We start from the raw sequence: 17,729 nt of genomic DNA, 5'->3' as shown, positions 1-17,729 counted from the left end.
TGTATTTTTCATGCATTTTTGGTGTTTTTTCCATGCAATTTTTTGGTGTTTCTCCATGCGTTTTTTCGGTGTTTTTTTGCATGCATTTTTTGGTGCATTTTCCATGCGTTTTCAGCTTGGCGACTTTCTAGAAGTTTTCGGAAAACACATTTTTGAAGTCTTAAAGCAATTTCCCGCGAAGCATGAAGAAAGGCCGAGCAACCCTATATAAAAAGGCTACTTTCAAACAGGAAAGTTTATGAAGGTCATTGATCTAGCTTTTATTCTAGGAAGTAAAACTGTGCTTTAGGGTTTGCTTCGAGAGGGCAAGTTAAAAACTGTGCTTTGGAGTTTACTCTGGAAGTTATATCAGTGATCTGCAGTATTTCTCTTATGCTAAGGAGAATTTGCTTTATATCTGTGTTCTCCTCAAATTGTTTACAGCTGTGTATTTTACTGTGTGTTGTTATTTATTGCAATAAATTGTTACCTTATTTTTTTTTTTTTTTTCGCCTGGCGTAGTTATATAAGAGATCTCTATAAACTCGGTAACTCATAAGAATATTGCATTTATATGTAAAGGAACCAATTTTCAGTTTCTAATGCGCTATCTTATCACTTATTTCTGCGATACGTTTTCATCCAACCTCATCTTTTTATCTCTCTCCCACTCTCTCTTCTTATGATTAAGCTAACAAAAACCTGCCACTCGCTGCATTTACGATACAGCTTCACCTGTGAATCTCAGATCCTGGCGCAGAACTCTTAGTTCAGTACTACCAATAGTAGATTGAATTAGATTTTATTATGCATCCGTTTGCGTTACAGGACGTGCACAATCACGTGTATATTTGGCTACACTTTGTCAGAAGGTCAATCGAAACAACTACAATGCTCGAAGAAAAAGGGCCAGTGGAAGCCCTCTGGTTTCAAGGAATGTGAGCGTAAGTATAATGAAAATAATAATATTTATAGCAGTAATAATAATATGTATAATAATAATAATTGCAATAATAATAATATTTATATTATTAATAACGATACAAAACGCTTACTCATTATTTAATTTTTTAGTAGCGCAACTGCTTTTGTGTTTTCCTTTGTAAAGTTTAATTAATTCAACTGCCTGCCTATGGCTGTTGAATTATTTAAACTTTTTCTGAATTTCTAAAAATAAATGAAATCAAACAATTTTTCTTTTTGGACATTTAAAAAAACTGCTTTTGAACATTTGTATTAATAAAGGTTACCTGACTAAACGTTGTTAGTAGTAGGCCAGGGATTCCCAACCTTTTTGTCTCTAAGAGCACATCCTGGAATATCTGTTGGACGTCGTGCATCATTTACTTTTTCAAGGTGAATGTATAGTTGGATAGAGTTAATAATACAAACAAAAAAAAAAAAAAAAAAAAAAGAGACCGGTCGCATTTCGCTTTGTACCAGTATCTGTGTTGGACACAATTTCCATTTCATTAAAAATGAGAAAACATTCACATAGAATTTTATTGGAAACTAAAACATTTTTATTTTGATCGCACAGTGGCGGGCACACGTTAAACGATCGGCGGGCCTTGTGCCCGCGGGCATAGAATTGGGAGCCCTTGCAATAGGATTTTCATTCGCTGCATAAATGATACATTTGTGTCTTCCAAATCAGAGATCTCTTCATTCGTATCCTCAGAATTTGGAATTGTCTCCTAATCCGGAGCTTTGAAAACGACACAATATGTGCAATTAATATTCCTTCAAGACTCTGACGATGAAATTTACAAGGAAATAAGAAGTAATGTCCATTTGCCTGGCATGGAAATTTGTAGAATAATAAATTTTTCTTTCGCCAATAAGAAAGTTCTTTCTTCGGATGGAATATGCAATAAAATAACAAAAATATTTTACAGAGGGACATTGTCTATTACATTATTAAACATATTCTGGGAGCTTCATTCATTCCCAGAATGTTTGAAGGTTGTATAAATAATTCTCTAACTCAAGTCAAATAAGTGGCCCACCAGCGGCCGAGCGGTAAAATCGCTGAACACTGGTAGTTCGGTCCGAGGTTCGAATCCCGCGAACGGGCTGGCTGCATGGGCGTTTTCGTGGTTTTCGCCATGTGTAACGTGTATACGAGCCAGTTTCCCGTAGAAAGTCCTCCACGAAGGCATCCCTCCCCTTAGGCAGATAGCCCTAGTGTGCTTTGCCGTATTCACAATACACCAAATACACCAAGTCAAATAAAGATCTAACGCACTCTCATTCCTTCCAAGTACACTCATGTCCATAAATTAAGGATAATGCAAAATCAGGCAAAGGAAGTGTTAGAAGCAAAACAAATTTGACTTATTTGTAAAGCTTATTTATTAAACAAAAGGTAAAGAGCAAAAAAAGATGCTATATGTTTGATAATATTAAAAAAATTAACGATTTTTTCTTCCTGGGGCAAATTACGAAAAAAAAACCTATTTACAAAAAACCAATATTACATGGTTGGTATCATTGTTAATACATTGTATGTCTCCCAGACGATGCAATACAGTCCGTAAAGCGCCTAGACATGCTGAGTATCAAATTATCGATCTGATCTTGGGGGATATTACACCACTCTAAAAGCAATGCTCTCCGAAGTTTCGGTAGACATGTAGGAGGAGGTTGACGGGCTGCAAGTCGTCGACCAAGCATGTCCCACGCGTGCTCTACTGGATTCAAGTCCGGTGAGAATGCTGGCCAGTCTATACGGGTGATATCCTCCGATTGAAAGCATTCGCTTGCGATGTTTGCACGGTGAGAACGGGCGTTGTCATCCATAAACACAAATTGTGCGCCCATGGCGCCCCGAAACAAACGTACATGTTGTTTCAGAATGACTTCCAGATAGATTTGGCTTGTCATGGTTCCAATTTGAACATGCACGTCAGTTCTGGAACCCAGAATAATTCCATGCCAAACGAGCACTCCTGCACCACCGTAACGGTGTCGTTCAATGATGTTTTCTTGGTGGTAACGGGTACCTGGATCTCTCCATATGATAGTCCGGCGAGAATCAGACTGCAAGCTAAACCTGGACTCGTCGGAAAACATCACACAAGCCCACTGTTGCGGTGTCCACAATGCATGCTCTCTACTTCAGGCTAACCGCAGGCGACAGTGAGTTGCAGTAAGTGGAACGCATCTGACGGGTCTACGATCATATACACCAATCTGCCCTAAGCGTCTGTACACGGTCTGCCTTGAAATTGTTGTACCAGTGGCTGAAGAGAGCTGACGAGACAGGTCTGAGGCTGCGCTCCGCCTGTTTCTTTTGGCAGTAACTGCCAAATACCGGTCCTCATTCGGCGTTGTAACTCTGGGGCGACCTGTGCTGTAACGTCTACTCACATTACCATCATCTTGGAATCGTTGCCAAAGCTTGGAGATGACACTCTGGGCAATTCCAAGTTCGTCTGATACTTCCAGTTGGGTGCGGCCACATTTCAAACGGCCGATAATTCTACCACGTAAAATATTATCCAAATGCGTCCTTTGGGTCATAACTATTCGGTTATTGCACTGAAATGCTCGTAAAGCGCCTGCGAACAATTTTACTTCTTTGCCTGTATGCCTTATATATCACTGTCTTACAGTCTCGTCATTGTGACGTACCATCGGTGTCATCTGGTTACTTCCTGAAATTTGCATATGATTCTTGAAGATGTGTGTAGTGATTTTACAGGTGATATATTTACTTTAGAGTTCGATTTCCGCGTGACTCCAAATTATCCTTAATTTATGGACATGAGTGCATTTAGTCTACTGCTTGCCATTGGGAAATTGCTGGAGAGAGCTATTTGAAGTAGACTAATTGAAAAGGACTCTATCATAAGCCCTATCCAATTTCGCTACAGCAAAAGTCTAAGGTGCATGGAATAGAAAATTTAGTTATCCAAATTCAAAGTAATAAATTTTATAACCTCTATACGTCAATGCTATGTATGGATCTTTTGTGTTTTGCTGTTGAATTTCATGTGGCGTAAGTGCGAAAAAAGTGGTGCTTAATCAATAAAGCTAAAAAGAAAGATTGTGTAGTTCATCTTATTAAGAAAACTGAGCACTGACAGAGATGAACAGAGAAAGGACTGAATAAAAATAAAATAAGATATGAATAACATATAACTGGCCCTTTAGCCGCTAGCCAGTGTGAGTTTCCTAGCAAATTTATTTCTAATAATAATAGCCAATGATCTCTCCAAAAGAAAAAAACATTATCATAAGCATTGACAGTACAGAAAAGGTACAAACAAAAGTTGTTCCCAGGGTTCCTCCCGCTGTCCAATTTACCACGTTCAATCAGGTTATCTCACACAGTTGGTCAGTGAATAAAAAACTAAACGCATTCACTGACAGCATTAGTTTCATTATCAGTGGAATGCTCTTTATACGCCGTATCTCTGACATTACGCCGTATTATACGAGTATTTTTTGCAGTGAATGATTACGTTGTATGGTTCCTCACTCTTTTTGTCTAAAGTAAACGTAGAGGAAACGTAGCGACTTATTCCTGAGTTCAAATAACTAAAGATGTAGACTCGAGAAGCGTTAAAATACTCTTTATTTCACTCCAAATAAGCTGAACAGTTGGCCCCTTTCTCGGGCTTACAACAAAGCCTCCACTCGGACTTAAAAAACTCAGAATAAGAAATAAGAACTAAACTAATAAAAGAGGCTTAGCCGAAGCTAACACAAGTATCTAACGTAGTTGGCCCTTAATTTAAACTAGCCGAATAACGAAAGTCAGGTAATACTACGGCCGAACGTAACAACTTCACCAGAGATTTAGCCCGAAGACAAACACGCGCTATTCAGGATTCCTAGATCTCTCTCACGAAGTAAGTTGAACCTTCCTTAAATGCGACTTCTAACTCACTTGCACTGAAAGCGATTCTAAAAATTCATTCTGATAGGGAGTTGTAAGTGGGAACAGGAATTGACAGAAAAGCATTTTCAAATTAAAATAACTGTTATAAAATTAAAACATAGCTTACATTTTCCCCCACCAGAATTTAAATATAACGAAAAAAAAAAAAAAAAAAAAGATCTCACAACAAAAACGGAAAGGTGAAAAGGAAAGATTTTGTTGAGAGCTCATTCTAGAAAAACCTTCTCTTAATTTTACTTTCTAAGCTTCTCAAACTTTAGATTCTAAACTGTTGATTTCTCTTAGTTACACTACTGAAAATCGAAATTTTAACTAGTTTTTAGGGCCAACTTTACAAAGTGACCGAAACCTAAGCTAAAAACTAAGATAAAAAGAGAATTATTTTTACATATTTTCCATTCTTGACACTGAAACTACATACATCATCTTGACTCACTTGTTGAATCGTGATGACAATTTATCTCGTCCTTCCAATATAATATCTGGAAGGAAAAAGTATTAGTACTCTATACAGAAAACTGCTTTTCTCTTTCCTGTACAATATACACTTTATTACATTTATTTGACCTTCAACCAAATTTCATTCACTCATACCTTTAACTCATTCCTCCAACGCTCTCTAGAAGTTTGTCCTGTAAACATGCTAGCGTGTAAATGTTGTGTTGAAACGAACAACACTACCATCTAGCCAAGTTCCTAAAAGTAAAAATAAAATCCAGACATTCCAGACCTAAAATGACACCTTAATGTTGTTGCGTTTTTCTTTTTCTGACACCAGTTGTTAACTTATATTATTCCTTCACGTTCGTACGGGGTTCGTAGATTTGGAGTGAATAACGACGACACTTGATGAAGTATCGAAACACACTTTATTAGTCAGTATTGCCACCAAACACGTTTCACAGTCGTTACACACGTAGCTCCAAAACACGTTTTACAGTCGGCGATCAACTACTATAAACACGCTGGAACAATCAGCGACACAGCCTTCACACTGTCAGGCAATAACGGTGGAGACAGCTTCCTGCAAAGCACCAGAGTACAGCTCCCGACTCTGCTTGGTCGTTCTCGGAACTCCACGTACTCTCTAGACTCTCCACGCTACAACTCGCGATGCACTCGACGACACACGAGCACAGCTCCCGACTCTTCGGTTCAGTCGTTCCCGGAGCTCAACACGCTGTCTCGACTATGCACTAACCGCGATACCCTAAGAGACTCCTTCGGTGCACTCGACGACCCACTCGGCACTCGTTGCCCGGCTGTCAACTCGATCGACTCCGCACGGCCCGTTAGACGAGGCACACTCTCTGAGACACACTAACTGACTACGGACCAGCAGGGTTTATATAGCTTTCGGCTTGTGTTCGAGAACATTTTGGGCCAAACCGCTAAGAATTCGTTCCAGAAGGTTCTCCATCCGTCCATGGCATATCGTCAAATGAGCGATTTCTCGCCAAATATGGCAACCGTGCCTTCCTTTGTTATTTTATGGCAACCCTAAAATTGCTTTGCGGGAAGCCATCTTACCGCGCCTGTACATTTCGTAACAATATCAATACTATACCTAATACCTAGTGTACTACACGCCCGAAAGCGTTTTAAACTTTCGTGTAAGTGGAGGGCCTAGCTTTAACACATTCATTCTATTAACTTTCTTTCAGATATTTCATTTAAACAAAGTTTAATCTTTAAAGCACTTTTGCATTCATCACCTAAAATTTTACTTTCAGTGCAAACATTTTTACACATTTACCATAGTAACGTTTTCAGATTCATTTTACGTCAAAACGTACACAGTTTACAATCCTTTGTAGTGACATTAGGTTAATTGGAAAAGCGGAAGAGATGAAAATTTAGCAACCGCCTTCGCCGGGAGAATGAGAGCACAAAATGAGAACACGAAGAAATTTTTCATTTATCCTTTTGTTTTCTGAAGTCCTTCATTCTTTTGTGGATAAATTCTCCCAACTTTGACAATTCAGGCTTTGAATTAGGACTTTACTTATAGACCGTCCATCATTTCCCCGCATGGATTCCTTCCTTTTTCAGCTCTTGGCGAAGAATCGAGTTGATTTTCCTTTCTGGTTGAGGATTCTGTCTAACCGGTTCTGCGCTTGACTTCTTGTGGAGACCACCTTTCCTCTAGGTCCTGTACCTGAACCACGGACCTCTGGAATACCGGCTCAGTGTGCTTAACCACTACACCACGAAGACACGCTAGGAAAGTAGGAGAAGCGCTTTATATACTCCCCCTTTTTAAAGAGCGACTGGGGTTTTTAGGGGACCCAATCGCCAAATCCTTGGCGGTTGGGAAGAAATGATCATCTACCACCTTTTAGTTCGAGCGCCACTGTAGAGACATTAGGTAATTTTTTCGAAAGCAAGAGAGATGAAAAATTAGCAACCGCCTTCGCCGGAAATCGAACCACGGACGTCTGGAACCGGCTAAGTGTGCTGAACCACTACACCACGAAGGCACGCTAGGAACGTGGGAGAAATACCTTATACCTTTTCGAAAAATTTAATTTCAACTTCTAGTTTGCAACCATTTGAATCGTAAATTCAAGTCTTTAAGACTAAAAGATATTTACAGTACACTTTTGCATTCGTGAACTTTCGAACTAAAAAAAATCTTGCAAAAAACAATTGTTCTCGTTTGACAAAATGCAACTTTGAACAAAATGATATAAACTGAACTTCAATTCAAAATGAGAACACGAAGAAATTTTTCATTTATCCTTTTGTTTTCTGAAGTCCTTCATTCTTTTGTGGATAAATTCTCCCAACTTTGACAATTCAGGCTTTGAATTAGGACTTTCCTTATAGACCGTCCATCATTTCCCCGCATGGATTCCTTCCTTTTTCAGCTCTTGGCGAAGAATCGAGTTGATTTTCCTTTCTGGTTGAGGATTCTGTCTAACCGGTTCTGCGCTTGACTTCTTGTGGAGACCACCTTTCCTCTAGGTCCTGTACCTTTCTTTTGGATTTCCTTGTCTGGGGGAGCGACATGGATGTAGACTCTTTTGCCCCTCAGACTTCTTCATCCTGGCTCTCGCCTGGCCTTTTTATGGAATCTTACCTTATTTTATGGAATACATTTAGGCATTTTAATGGCTTCATAATTGTTTTTCTGAACATGCATGACCACTTTTCAGGCAATTTACACATGAACTTAGTCAAAGGTTTAATCCTGATGATAATTTTACATTAATTTAAAGAGCTTTTGCATGAGCATTAGCAAATTTATTAATTGTGTTATTCAATTTTTAACATAGAAAAAGAAGTATTATATGAAATGCAGTTACTTCAATGAGTTTTAGATAAAACTGACTTTACATAATAAAACTTTATATAGTGGCTGTTCATTAATATATGAATGACTAACCGAAGTAATTACAATTACTTTAAGGTAAAAAATATGTACATAAGGCAGAAACTAAAACATTTTTTTTTCTGTTGTTTATTTACTTAAAAATAACTGCTTCCTTTTTTCGAGTATGATATTAAATTTAGTAATCCTATAAGTCCTACATACACTTATACAAAATGCGGAAAGCGCTTTTTTTCCCCGCTTTTCGCGTCAGCGGACCAGTGTGAACGCAGCTGAATTGCTTCGTGATGCGAGCGTTTGACTGGCTCTCGTAATCACTATACATACACACTCGCCCACACAGACGAAAAACTGCATCACAGCAGCATCTTTCACAAGCTCACGCAGCCATACCCAACCAGCCTGCTGCCTCATAGCAGAGCCAAAGAACGTCTGTGTCTTTACACGTCTGACGTATGAACGTCTATATCTAACGTTTATGTTACATTATAAGGTTATTCTCTCGCTTTCCTAGCGTGCTTTTGTGGTGTAGTGGTTCTGCAAATTGGGCCGGTATTCCAGAGGTCCGCGGTTCGATTCTCGGCGAAAGCGGTTGCTATTTTTCTTCTTTCCTGCTTCCAAAAAATATACCTAATGTCTCTACAACGTTTATGTTGTGTCAAAACATAATCTTTGGCAGAGCTGACTAGGTGCTTACACTGCACCCCATAACCTAGCGGCGTTATACACGACAACATATCGGGTCTGTCAACTACGCCCACGAGCTCACTCGCACCACTGTGCGGGCTGTTGTGTTGTGTTATGTTAGGGCGCAGCCCGGTCCACCTTGCAAAACAAAGTTTGCCTTATGACCCTATACGGGCTACGCCAGTACAAAAATCACCACACAACTATATAAATACACGAATCACACAATGCCAATGGCTTCTTTATTGTTGTTAATAATCTTCATAATCTTATGCGCTATTCCTCTTGCCTTAAGTAAACCATTTTTCATAAAATCTATGTTCGCTCCATCAATGCATCTGGTTAACTTACATTCTGTAATAAAGTGGACATTGTCTCCTACTTTTGTACATACTTTACATAAATCATTATCTTGAACATGGAATCTTTTCAGATAAAAGGGGAATCTCCCATGACCTGTAATTAACTGATTCAAGTCAATGTCATTGTTAATATTCATATTTTCCTTAGGAACAAAAATCTTCATAAAATATTATTTTTAGCAGAGTCTTCCCATTGAGTCTGACATTTATCTACAATGACATACTTCACAATGTTAATGCATCTTCTCCTGGAGGCTTGTACACCAACAGTTTCAATATCATTACTCATTGTTGCCTCCTTTGCTAAGACATCCGCCCTCTCATTGCCCAAACAACCAATGGGCTTTAACCCAATTAAAATTCAATTGATGCCTTAGCTCCAATTGTATCACCAATTTTTTAATAATTTGAATATTTAAATTTTGCTGCTCGGGGTCAGAGAGTGCTTGAAGAACTGGCATACAATCAGAATGTATTGCAATTATATGTGATTCATTTAGATTTCTTACAAGCCACTCCAAGCCTTTTTGTATAGCAATCAGTTCGGCTTGATACACCGAATTATATTTTTCTAATTTAAACTTCGCATGTTCAATCTCCAGTCCATGATAGAACACTACAAATGCTAAGCCAATTTTTCCCTCCAACCCCGAGCCATCCGTATAGACATCAATATCATTAAATACAGGAATGCATCTATTAAAAGTAATTGATCTTCTTTCCCTTGGATGTAAAAGATGACAATTAAAAATATAAAAAGTGTTAAAAATAGTATCATCTGTATATGTATAAAAGTCAATCTTTTTTGATCTCAGTAAAAACTTTTTATAATAAAAGTCATAGGACAACGAGATGGGCGGAATGCCCGCAAGTATATTATCACGGCTGTTGTGTATCGGGCTGTTGTGTATCAAAATATGGCACCTAGCAAATTAAGGTGCTTGGAAGAGGCTATGAGGTACCCTACATATATTTGATAGCACTAATCTCATTCAGCGATTTACACACAACGCCAGTGTGGTATGCTGGCATCTATTCACCTCTTTCGCATATATGACGCCGGCTATGAGGTACCCTACATATATTTGATAGCACTAATCTCATTCAGCGATTTACACACAACGCCAGTGTGGTATGCTGGCATCTATTCACCTCTTTCGCATATATGACGCCAAATGGTGACAACGGTTTGTATCCGCCACTTTTCTGTCATTTCAAATACTGGTTACTTTTACTTTTTTTATCGCTTCATATCACGCTTCAAAACCAGAATTATTTTTGAAATGCTCAATTGTATTTATTTCTTAAGCTAACTTTACCGTGGTTTTATACTTACAGCATACATTGACTGCTCTGTTACTCTTGTGTCCACGGGCTCCGTCGACTGTTATACTGGCACAACCAAAACTGCACCAAGCTGTAACATAGCATGCGAGCATTATGAAGATAGAAAAGGTGTTCCAGAAGCTTCATATGAGTGCCAAGAAAATGGCAAGTGGAGCAAATCTTTACCTTTCTGCGTCATACCTGGATCAGGTTAGTTATCAGACCTTGAATATGTCCTTGAAATTTTAGTTCATAGCCCCCGAAATCAGTTCTCGTGAACTTCAATAAGTAAAAGGTAAAAATTTTATTTCCTGTTAAAATAAGAAGCTTGCCGAAATGCTTTGTTGAAAAAATTTTTAACGAATGAAAGAATTTTATTAGTATAATTCGGTGGTTCCCAAACTGTGCGCCACGACACCCCCCCCAGGGAGCCGCAGCCTCTTCGCAAAAGCGCTGAGAAATTTTGTACAAGCTTCATAATTAATTAAACCAAAACATCTGGTTTAATTAAACAAAAAAAAGTGAGAAGCTAAAAATATCTAGAATTTTTTTTTTGTGTGTGGTTGTTTTTATTTGACCCTGTATAAGTCGCCGGCGTAGATTATTCTTGCGAACACTAGCCGGCAACGCTGCGTCTTCTAGATCGCTCTATACCTCACAACAATCTAACTTGAGAACATGTGCAAGGCTCGAATGACCTTTCCACGGCTCATACCGTAAACAGAAATCGCGATCTTGAAGAGTCATTAGATTATTTTGAAGCAGGAGACATGAAAAATAAGCAATGCCTTCGCTGGGGCTCGAACCTGGACCTCTGGAGCATACGCCGAGTGTGCTACCGTTTCACCATGAAGGCATGCAGAAAGGAGGGGAAAAATACCTTATATACGCCCCCCCTTTTAAAAGGCGACTGTTGATTAAGGGACCCAGTCACCAAATAATGGTTGTGACTAATTATCGTCCACCCCCTTTTAGTTCGGGGGCCATTCTAGAGTGATAGGTTTATTTTGAATCAGGAGATATGAAAAGTGGGCATTGCCCTCGCCGGGACGCATATTTAACAAGTGCACATCAGCGTAGCCACCGAGGGAGGGGTTTCGAAAGTGGACCACTGAGCTTCTATTGCTCTTGTAACGCTAAATCTTCGTGCATGTGAATTGCGTTTTAATTTGAGTTTGCTTCGCAGTTATAAATGTATGGTGTAATAATAGAAAATTCTGTAGTGCTTTCGCTTTATAATTTTTATTTAATCGCTGACATTTCACTTTCGCGATTTTTATCACGCATTAATATTTGGATTGATGTTCGCGGCATATTATCGCTCTTTACATCGAGAAAATGACTGAAGCTACAATTAGCCTCGAATATTATGCATCCACATATTAAGCTGTGGATTAAGAGAATTCAAGTGTATATATATATATATATATATGCATATTTTTTTATTATTATTATTGAGCTGAGAAGGACTGGAAGTGTTACTATGAATCTAGTGTTTTCTTATTTCAGTGCTTGCATTCTTTTGATTTTGAAAGTGTAAGATGCAGAATACATATTGTGTATGACACGATTATATCCATTGTTAGTATTAAATGTTATATCTGAATAAATAGAATATATTCGTTGTTAATAAGATAAATTCGTTCTGTTTGATGAATATTGCTTGTGAAGACAATACATTTAAGAGTGAGCAGTTATTAAATGTGAAATTTAACATACTAAATATATACGAATGCAAATTAGTAAAATTTACTTTGAGTAAAATTCTGCATTGGCTATTATTATAAAACATCTTTTTCATATAGACTGCAATAAAAAAGAGCTGACTTCTATTTACATAATATATAATTGGTGCAAATATTTTTCCCCTATGCATAGTTTTACGTAAAGATAGCATTTGGGCTCAGATGTTTATCACATATTTATTTCTTCGTGTTGTTTACCACTTATTAAGTAATACTTCAAGTGGATATTTTTGCGGGGTGTCCATCATTTATTTCAAATTCTTTCAACCAGGTAGTGAAATCTTCACAACCGCTTATATTTGATCTAACTTCGCAATGAAAATTTTTAGAAGAAATCGACGATGCTTTAATTATTTTGTATAGAAAATTGCGTGACAAAATATTTTCAAACATATTAAAGCATGCGAAAGGTCATCTGAGATGACAGATATATTACTGGATACTCATTGGTCCATCCTAGAAGCCACTCCCTCGGTGGCTACACAGATGTGCACTTGTGAAATATGCCGCCGGGACTCGAGCCTGGACCCCTCGAATACGCGTCGAGTGTGCTACCATTACACTAGAAGGCATGCGAAAAAGCAGGAGAAAGTACCTTATAAAGGTTTCGTATTCTTACTAAAGTTAGCTCATGTCGTATGATTCGGGTTTGCATGTACCAACTTTCAGAGATGTTTTTTTTTTTTCCTTGGAGTCGAAAGTCCACCATTTTCTTTAATGTCAGATTTCATGCGATTCATGCTTATCAGAGAAAATCAGCAACAAAAGTAACAATTTCGTTACTAGATTTATTATTTCTGCCGTAATATGAAAAAACAAAAAGCTTTCATAACGATAATCTTTGCGCAATGCAGCTAGAGGAAGCTACGGATATTAATAAGGATGCTATCTGATTTGCTATGTACGGGTTTATAAGATGGTAATAATATTAAAGACCTTTTGTTTCCTAATAATATCACTGCAGGAGCGAAGGCTGAGAACCCATTTGAGATTCTTAATACATTCATATTTGAAAATAATTTGAATTGGCCTAAATGCGTTGGTGTCTGTACTGATGGAACTCACTCCATGTCTGGCTGCTGTGGAGGATTGCAGGCACTTACTGATTCGAAGGAAATCACCAAATTTACTGAAATCCATTGCATTATTCATAGAGCAGCGCTTGCATCAAAGCATCCGAGTCCTGCACTGAAGCAGGTGTTAGAATGCATGGTGAATGAGATAACATTTATAAAATCTCGTCCGTTCAAAACAAGATTTTTTAAGAAACTGTGATATGAGGACATAGGTGCCGAACATCATTTGTGTTGTACTATAACTCTTGTGGTAATGTTTTATCTTTGAAACAGGCAAGAAGAGAATGCATAAGATTTTGCCGATGGCGATTTCTTAATAAAACTCGCATACTTATGCCACAGTTTTGAAAAGCAGAATTCCCTTAATCTCTCTTTGCAAGAACAAAACATGCACCCCTTACAGTCAACGGAAAAAATATCAGTTTTTATACTAAAACTATGGAGGAAAAAATTGAAAAAGATGTGCAAGCAAAGATTGTTTTTTAATACTACAGCAATTTCTGACATTAAATGAACTTGATCTTTCTTAAGGTATAAAAACCATGCTTGAAAGGGATAAAAACCACGATCGAAGCTAATTATCTGGTTTGAGAAATACTTTCAAAACGAAAATTTCGATAGGTGTGAATGGATTAAAGATCCACTTAACACTAGTGTTTCGTCTGAATTTACGTCTGCGGAAGAAGAGAATTTTATCTAGTTATCACGCGACAACAGTTTGAAAGCAAAATTTGGCAGCATGGTATTGATAGAATTTTGAATTTCAATAAAAGATGAGTAACCTTTCTAAGAGATAAGACTCAGCGGATTTTAATTCCATTTTTGACGTCGTATTTGTGCGAAGCTAAGTTTTCGACGGTCACTATAATAAAATGCAAATATAGAGAAAATAAATCAATGTGGAAAAGGTAATGAGGATAATCATTAATTCCACAATTTGAGAAAATGTGCAATGAATTTGTAGGATTATCCATCACATTAATGATTAGTTTAATGTTAATAAGGTAAAAAATGCTTAACAGTGAAAATACACAAATATGACAAAATTTTAATTGAAAAAAGGCTCCGCGACTCGGAAAAGTTTTGGAACCACTGATATAATTCATAAAAGACATTTTCAAAAGCATATAAAAATTATTTCTATAAAATTTCTACTGTATTTTCAGCGCATATTGCCATTTACAGCAAAAGTAAAATCGAATGGTAATAATAGAATTCTATAATAATAAATAAATCAATTGTTGAAAAGTTTATGTAGACTGTAATCGTCTACATAAACTTTTTAAAATTTATTCCAAATTACGTTTTTTCAAAGTTTTTTAAAATTCAAACAATAATGTAGTACATCCTTTTTCTTTATACCTTTTTATATCCAAAATACAAATGCAGAATCAAGCATCCAAATTCTTAAAATTCGAATATTTTTGTTTTTATTTCGTATAACAGTAGAAATTTTGTTTTGTAAGACGGCAATGAACTGCATTATTTTTATTTAAGAAGCGGAAAGGAGAATTTATACAGTTTCCTGCTGGTTTGAATATGCATCAATAAACTTCGGCTCCTGCAATTCGGAATATTTGCAATTCCTATTTATTTAACGTTTCGTAGATATGCAGAAGGAAATATTTCTCATTGCAAAAAAACATTCGATTTCAGTATTATATCACTCGTACTAGTAGATATTTCTTCATATTAAAGACATCCATGCTACGCTTTTTGTATGATGATCAGGAAGCCGGCGATCATAGCCATGCATCCAAGTTCGAATCTTGGAGAAGGCATGGATGTTTGTAAGTATGCAATATATTTGCGGCATCGAGGTACTCAAAATACTGTAGGGATGAAAGTGCTTGATAGTAGGCTTTCTTAGAGGTGGTGGTAGGTAAACAGGGATAGGAAAACCTCGGATCCATTCCATGAAATTATCTCCATTAAAACTGAGACGGAGCTAGACAAACGTGGACAATCACTTATAATGTGACCAAGAGCTTGGTCGAGGGCAAGAATTTACTACCTCTTGGCTATGGTGAATTAACGATCTGGTTAAGTTCTTCTCAGTTCAAGTGGATAAGAAATAACAAATTTCAATTAATTTTTTGATCGACGTCTCCGTTTCGCAAGCACAGAAGTTTGTCCCAGCTTTTAGCTGATAAACTGGAATCTGATCGCAAGGCATGTTGCACAGTTTTATTTATTTATTTATTTTTAGTGTTATTTTGCAGTTTAGTAAGAGATTAATCAAACATTTAAAAAAGTGACTGACACGTTTTTCTTTGGTTAAAGCATTATTTTAAACAATTCTTAATGTTTCTGATTATTATCGCCCCCCACCCTTTCCCGATCGCCTCGTAACATAAACATATTGTTACGTTTTTTTCTGACACCAGTTGTTACGTTATTTTCTTCCTTCACGTTCTAGCGGGGTTCGTGTGGATTTGGAGAGAATAACGACGACAGCACTTGACGAAATATCGAAGCACACTTTATTGGCCGTGTTCTCAGGACAGCTCCAAAACACTTTTACAGTCGTCGAAGATCTACTATAAACACGCTGGAACAATCAGCGACACAGCCTTCACACTGTCAGGAGACAGCTTCACTGCAAAGCACCAGAGTGCAGCTCCCGACTCTGTTCGGTCGTTCTCGGAACTCCACGTACTCTCGAGACTCTCCACGCTACAACTCGCGATGCACTCGTCGACACACAAAGCACGGCTCCCGACTCTTCAGTTCAGTCGTTCCCGGAGCTCAACACGCTCTCTCGACGATGCACTAACCGTGATACCCTAAGCTAGTGTTCGAGAACATTCTGCGCTAAGCCGGTAAGCCCAGAATTCCAGAAGGTTCTCCATCCGTCCATGACATATTGCCAAGTTTGTCGCCAAAATGGACGATTTCTCGCCAAATGTGGCAACCCTGTCTTCCTTGCTCTTTTATGGCAACCCTAAAACTGTCTTGCGGGGAAGCCATCTTACCGCGCTTGTACATTTCGTAACAATATTAACAGTGGTTCTGTTTAGAAGGCTCTGTTCCTCTTCTTGCGATAATGATTTAGTATTCGATGGAGGAGAGGAACAAAGTATAATTCTCGGTATTCGTTTTCGGTAAAGGTTCTATATAATTCTTCCAAGAGACCTCTGTGATGTGTACTAATACTGGATTTTTTGCCTTGAAGACGTTTGGCAGATTTTAACAGAAAACTAATGAAAAAGTCTTATCCCTAAAATCAGCAACTAAAATGCCATATTGTTTCCACAAGACGAGTTGATGTCTCATACGTCCTTTATGATTATGGCTTCTATTCACCGCTGTTTTCAAACACATTATTTACAAAACTGGCTATCGTAACTGAGCATCAACCTTTTATAGATATCAGCCATCCTAATATTTTCCTTGAGGATGATAGCTGCTTTCATGACTTTGGAGTTATTAAGATTAATTATATAACAATGTAAATAGCTATGTCAATAGTAGCATTTTTGTTTACTTTTGAATTAATATTCAAACAGAATAAGTATAGATTATATTGTGTGTCTTTAAAATTAAGCCGTACCACATAGTCGCTTTCTTTTGAAACTGAAAACAATTTGCTAATTATGTAAAAACTTCATTATAACTTGTGATAAGTTACATAAGCATAATTAAATTTCGTAAAATACTTTGAATTCAAACAAATTTTTATGCCTTTATGTATAATTATTTATTTTATGTTCTGAAAAAATTTATGTAATTTTATGCTTGATATTTGTCAGGTTTGGAACTCGTACCACCTGTTAAAATGTCTTCTGGAAGAAAAAAACATGGATAGGGGCATCTTACCATGGATCGGAAATGAGAAGTCTTGGATTGCTGTACGTTAGCTGGAAAATGGATTGGTGGTTCTTAATGCACATTAAATTTTTCATGCATTTGTAACATTTTTTAAATGAAAAATAATTTCATAAGCATTATTTTCCTCTGTTTGTTCTTTATTTAGTTTACACACAATGACACTAAACATTAAGGAAAAAGATTTGTTGAAAAAGTATATTAACAATTCTTCATACCTTTCAGCTTAATTTAGGGATGAGTTTGCTGGTATTTAAGTAAACTCTATATAGATCGAGAGCGTATCTCAGGAGAGCGCCATCAGCGATCTTTCCTTCTACCTGAAATGCTGAAATGTCAGGTACAGATATTTTAGACAAATATAGAGGGCGCTGTTTAACGGGATTACGGTTAAGATTATTATGCGGATGCTGTTACCGAATTTCCGAATGCCTATCCTCTTGTATACGAAAACATGGAAAATATATCGCTTATTATGATCAA

The 17,729-nt window shown here is 37.3% G+C and overlaps 1 protein-coding gene across 1 annotated transcript in view; it reads left to right on the top strand.

Annotated features, from left to right (window-relative positions):
• LOC118194274 (uncharacterized) overlaps positions 1 to 17,368 on the top strand; it is a 40,262-nt gene extending 22,894 nt beyond the window's left edge. Inside the window, exons 6-8 of the mRNA XM_085807690.1 lie at positions 808 to 923; positions 10,610 to 10,807; positions 17,171 to 17,368. Of these exons, the coding sequence (XP_085663816.1) occupies positions 808 to 923; positions 10,610 to 10,807; positions 17,171 to 17,226 (370 nt within the window). The 3' untranslated portion in view covers positions 17,227 to 17,368. The remainder of the gene's footprint in view (positions 1 to 807; positions 924 to 10,609; positions 10,808 to 17,170) is intronic.
• Positions 17,369 to 17,729: the final 361 nt, after the last annotated feature.

This window comes from Stegodyphus dumicola, chromosome 1 (assembly GCF_044657685.1).
Source record: "Stegodyphus dumicola isolate Sdum_Otavi_A_Nest chromosome 1, ASM4465768v1".
Taxonomy (NCBI): domain Eukaryota; kingdom Metazoa; phylum Arthropoda; class Arachnida; order Araneae; family Eresidae; genus Stegodyphus; species Stegodyphus dumicola.
The sequence above is the reverse complement of the archived record's forward strand: the minus strand, read 5'-3'. Positions and strand labels throughout refer to the sequence as shown.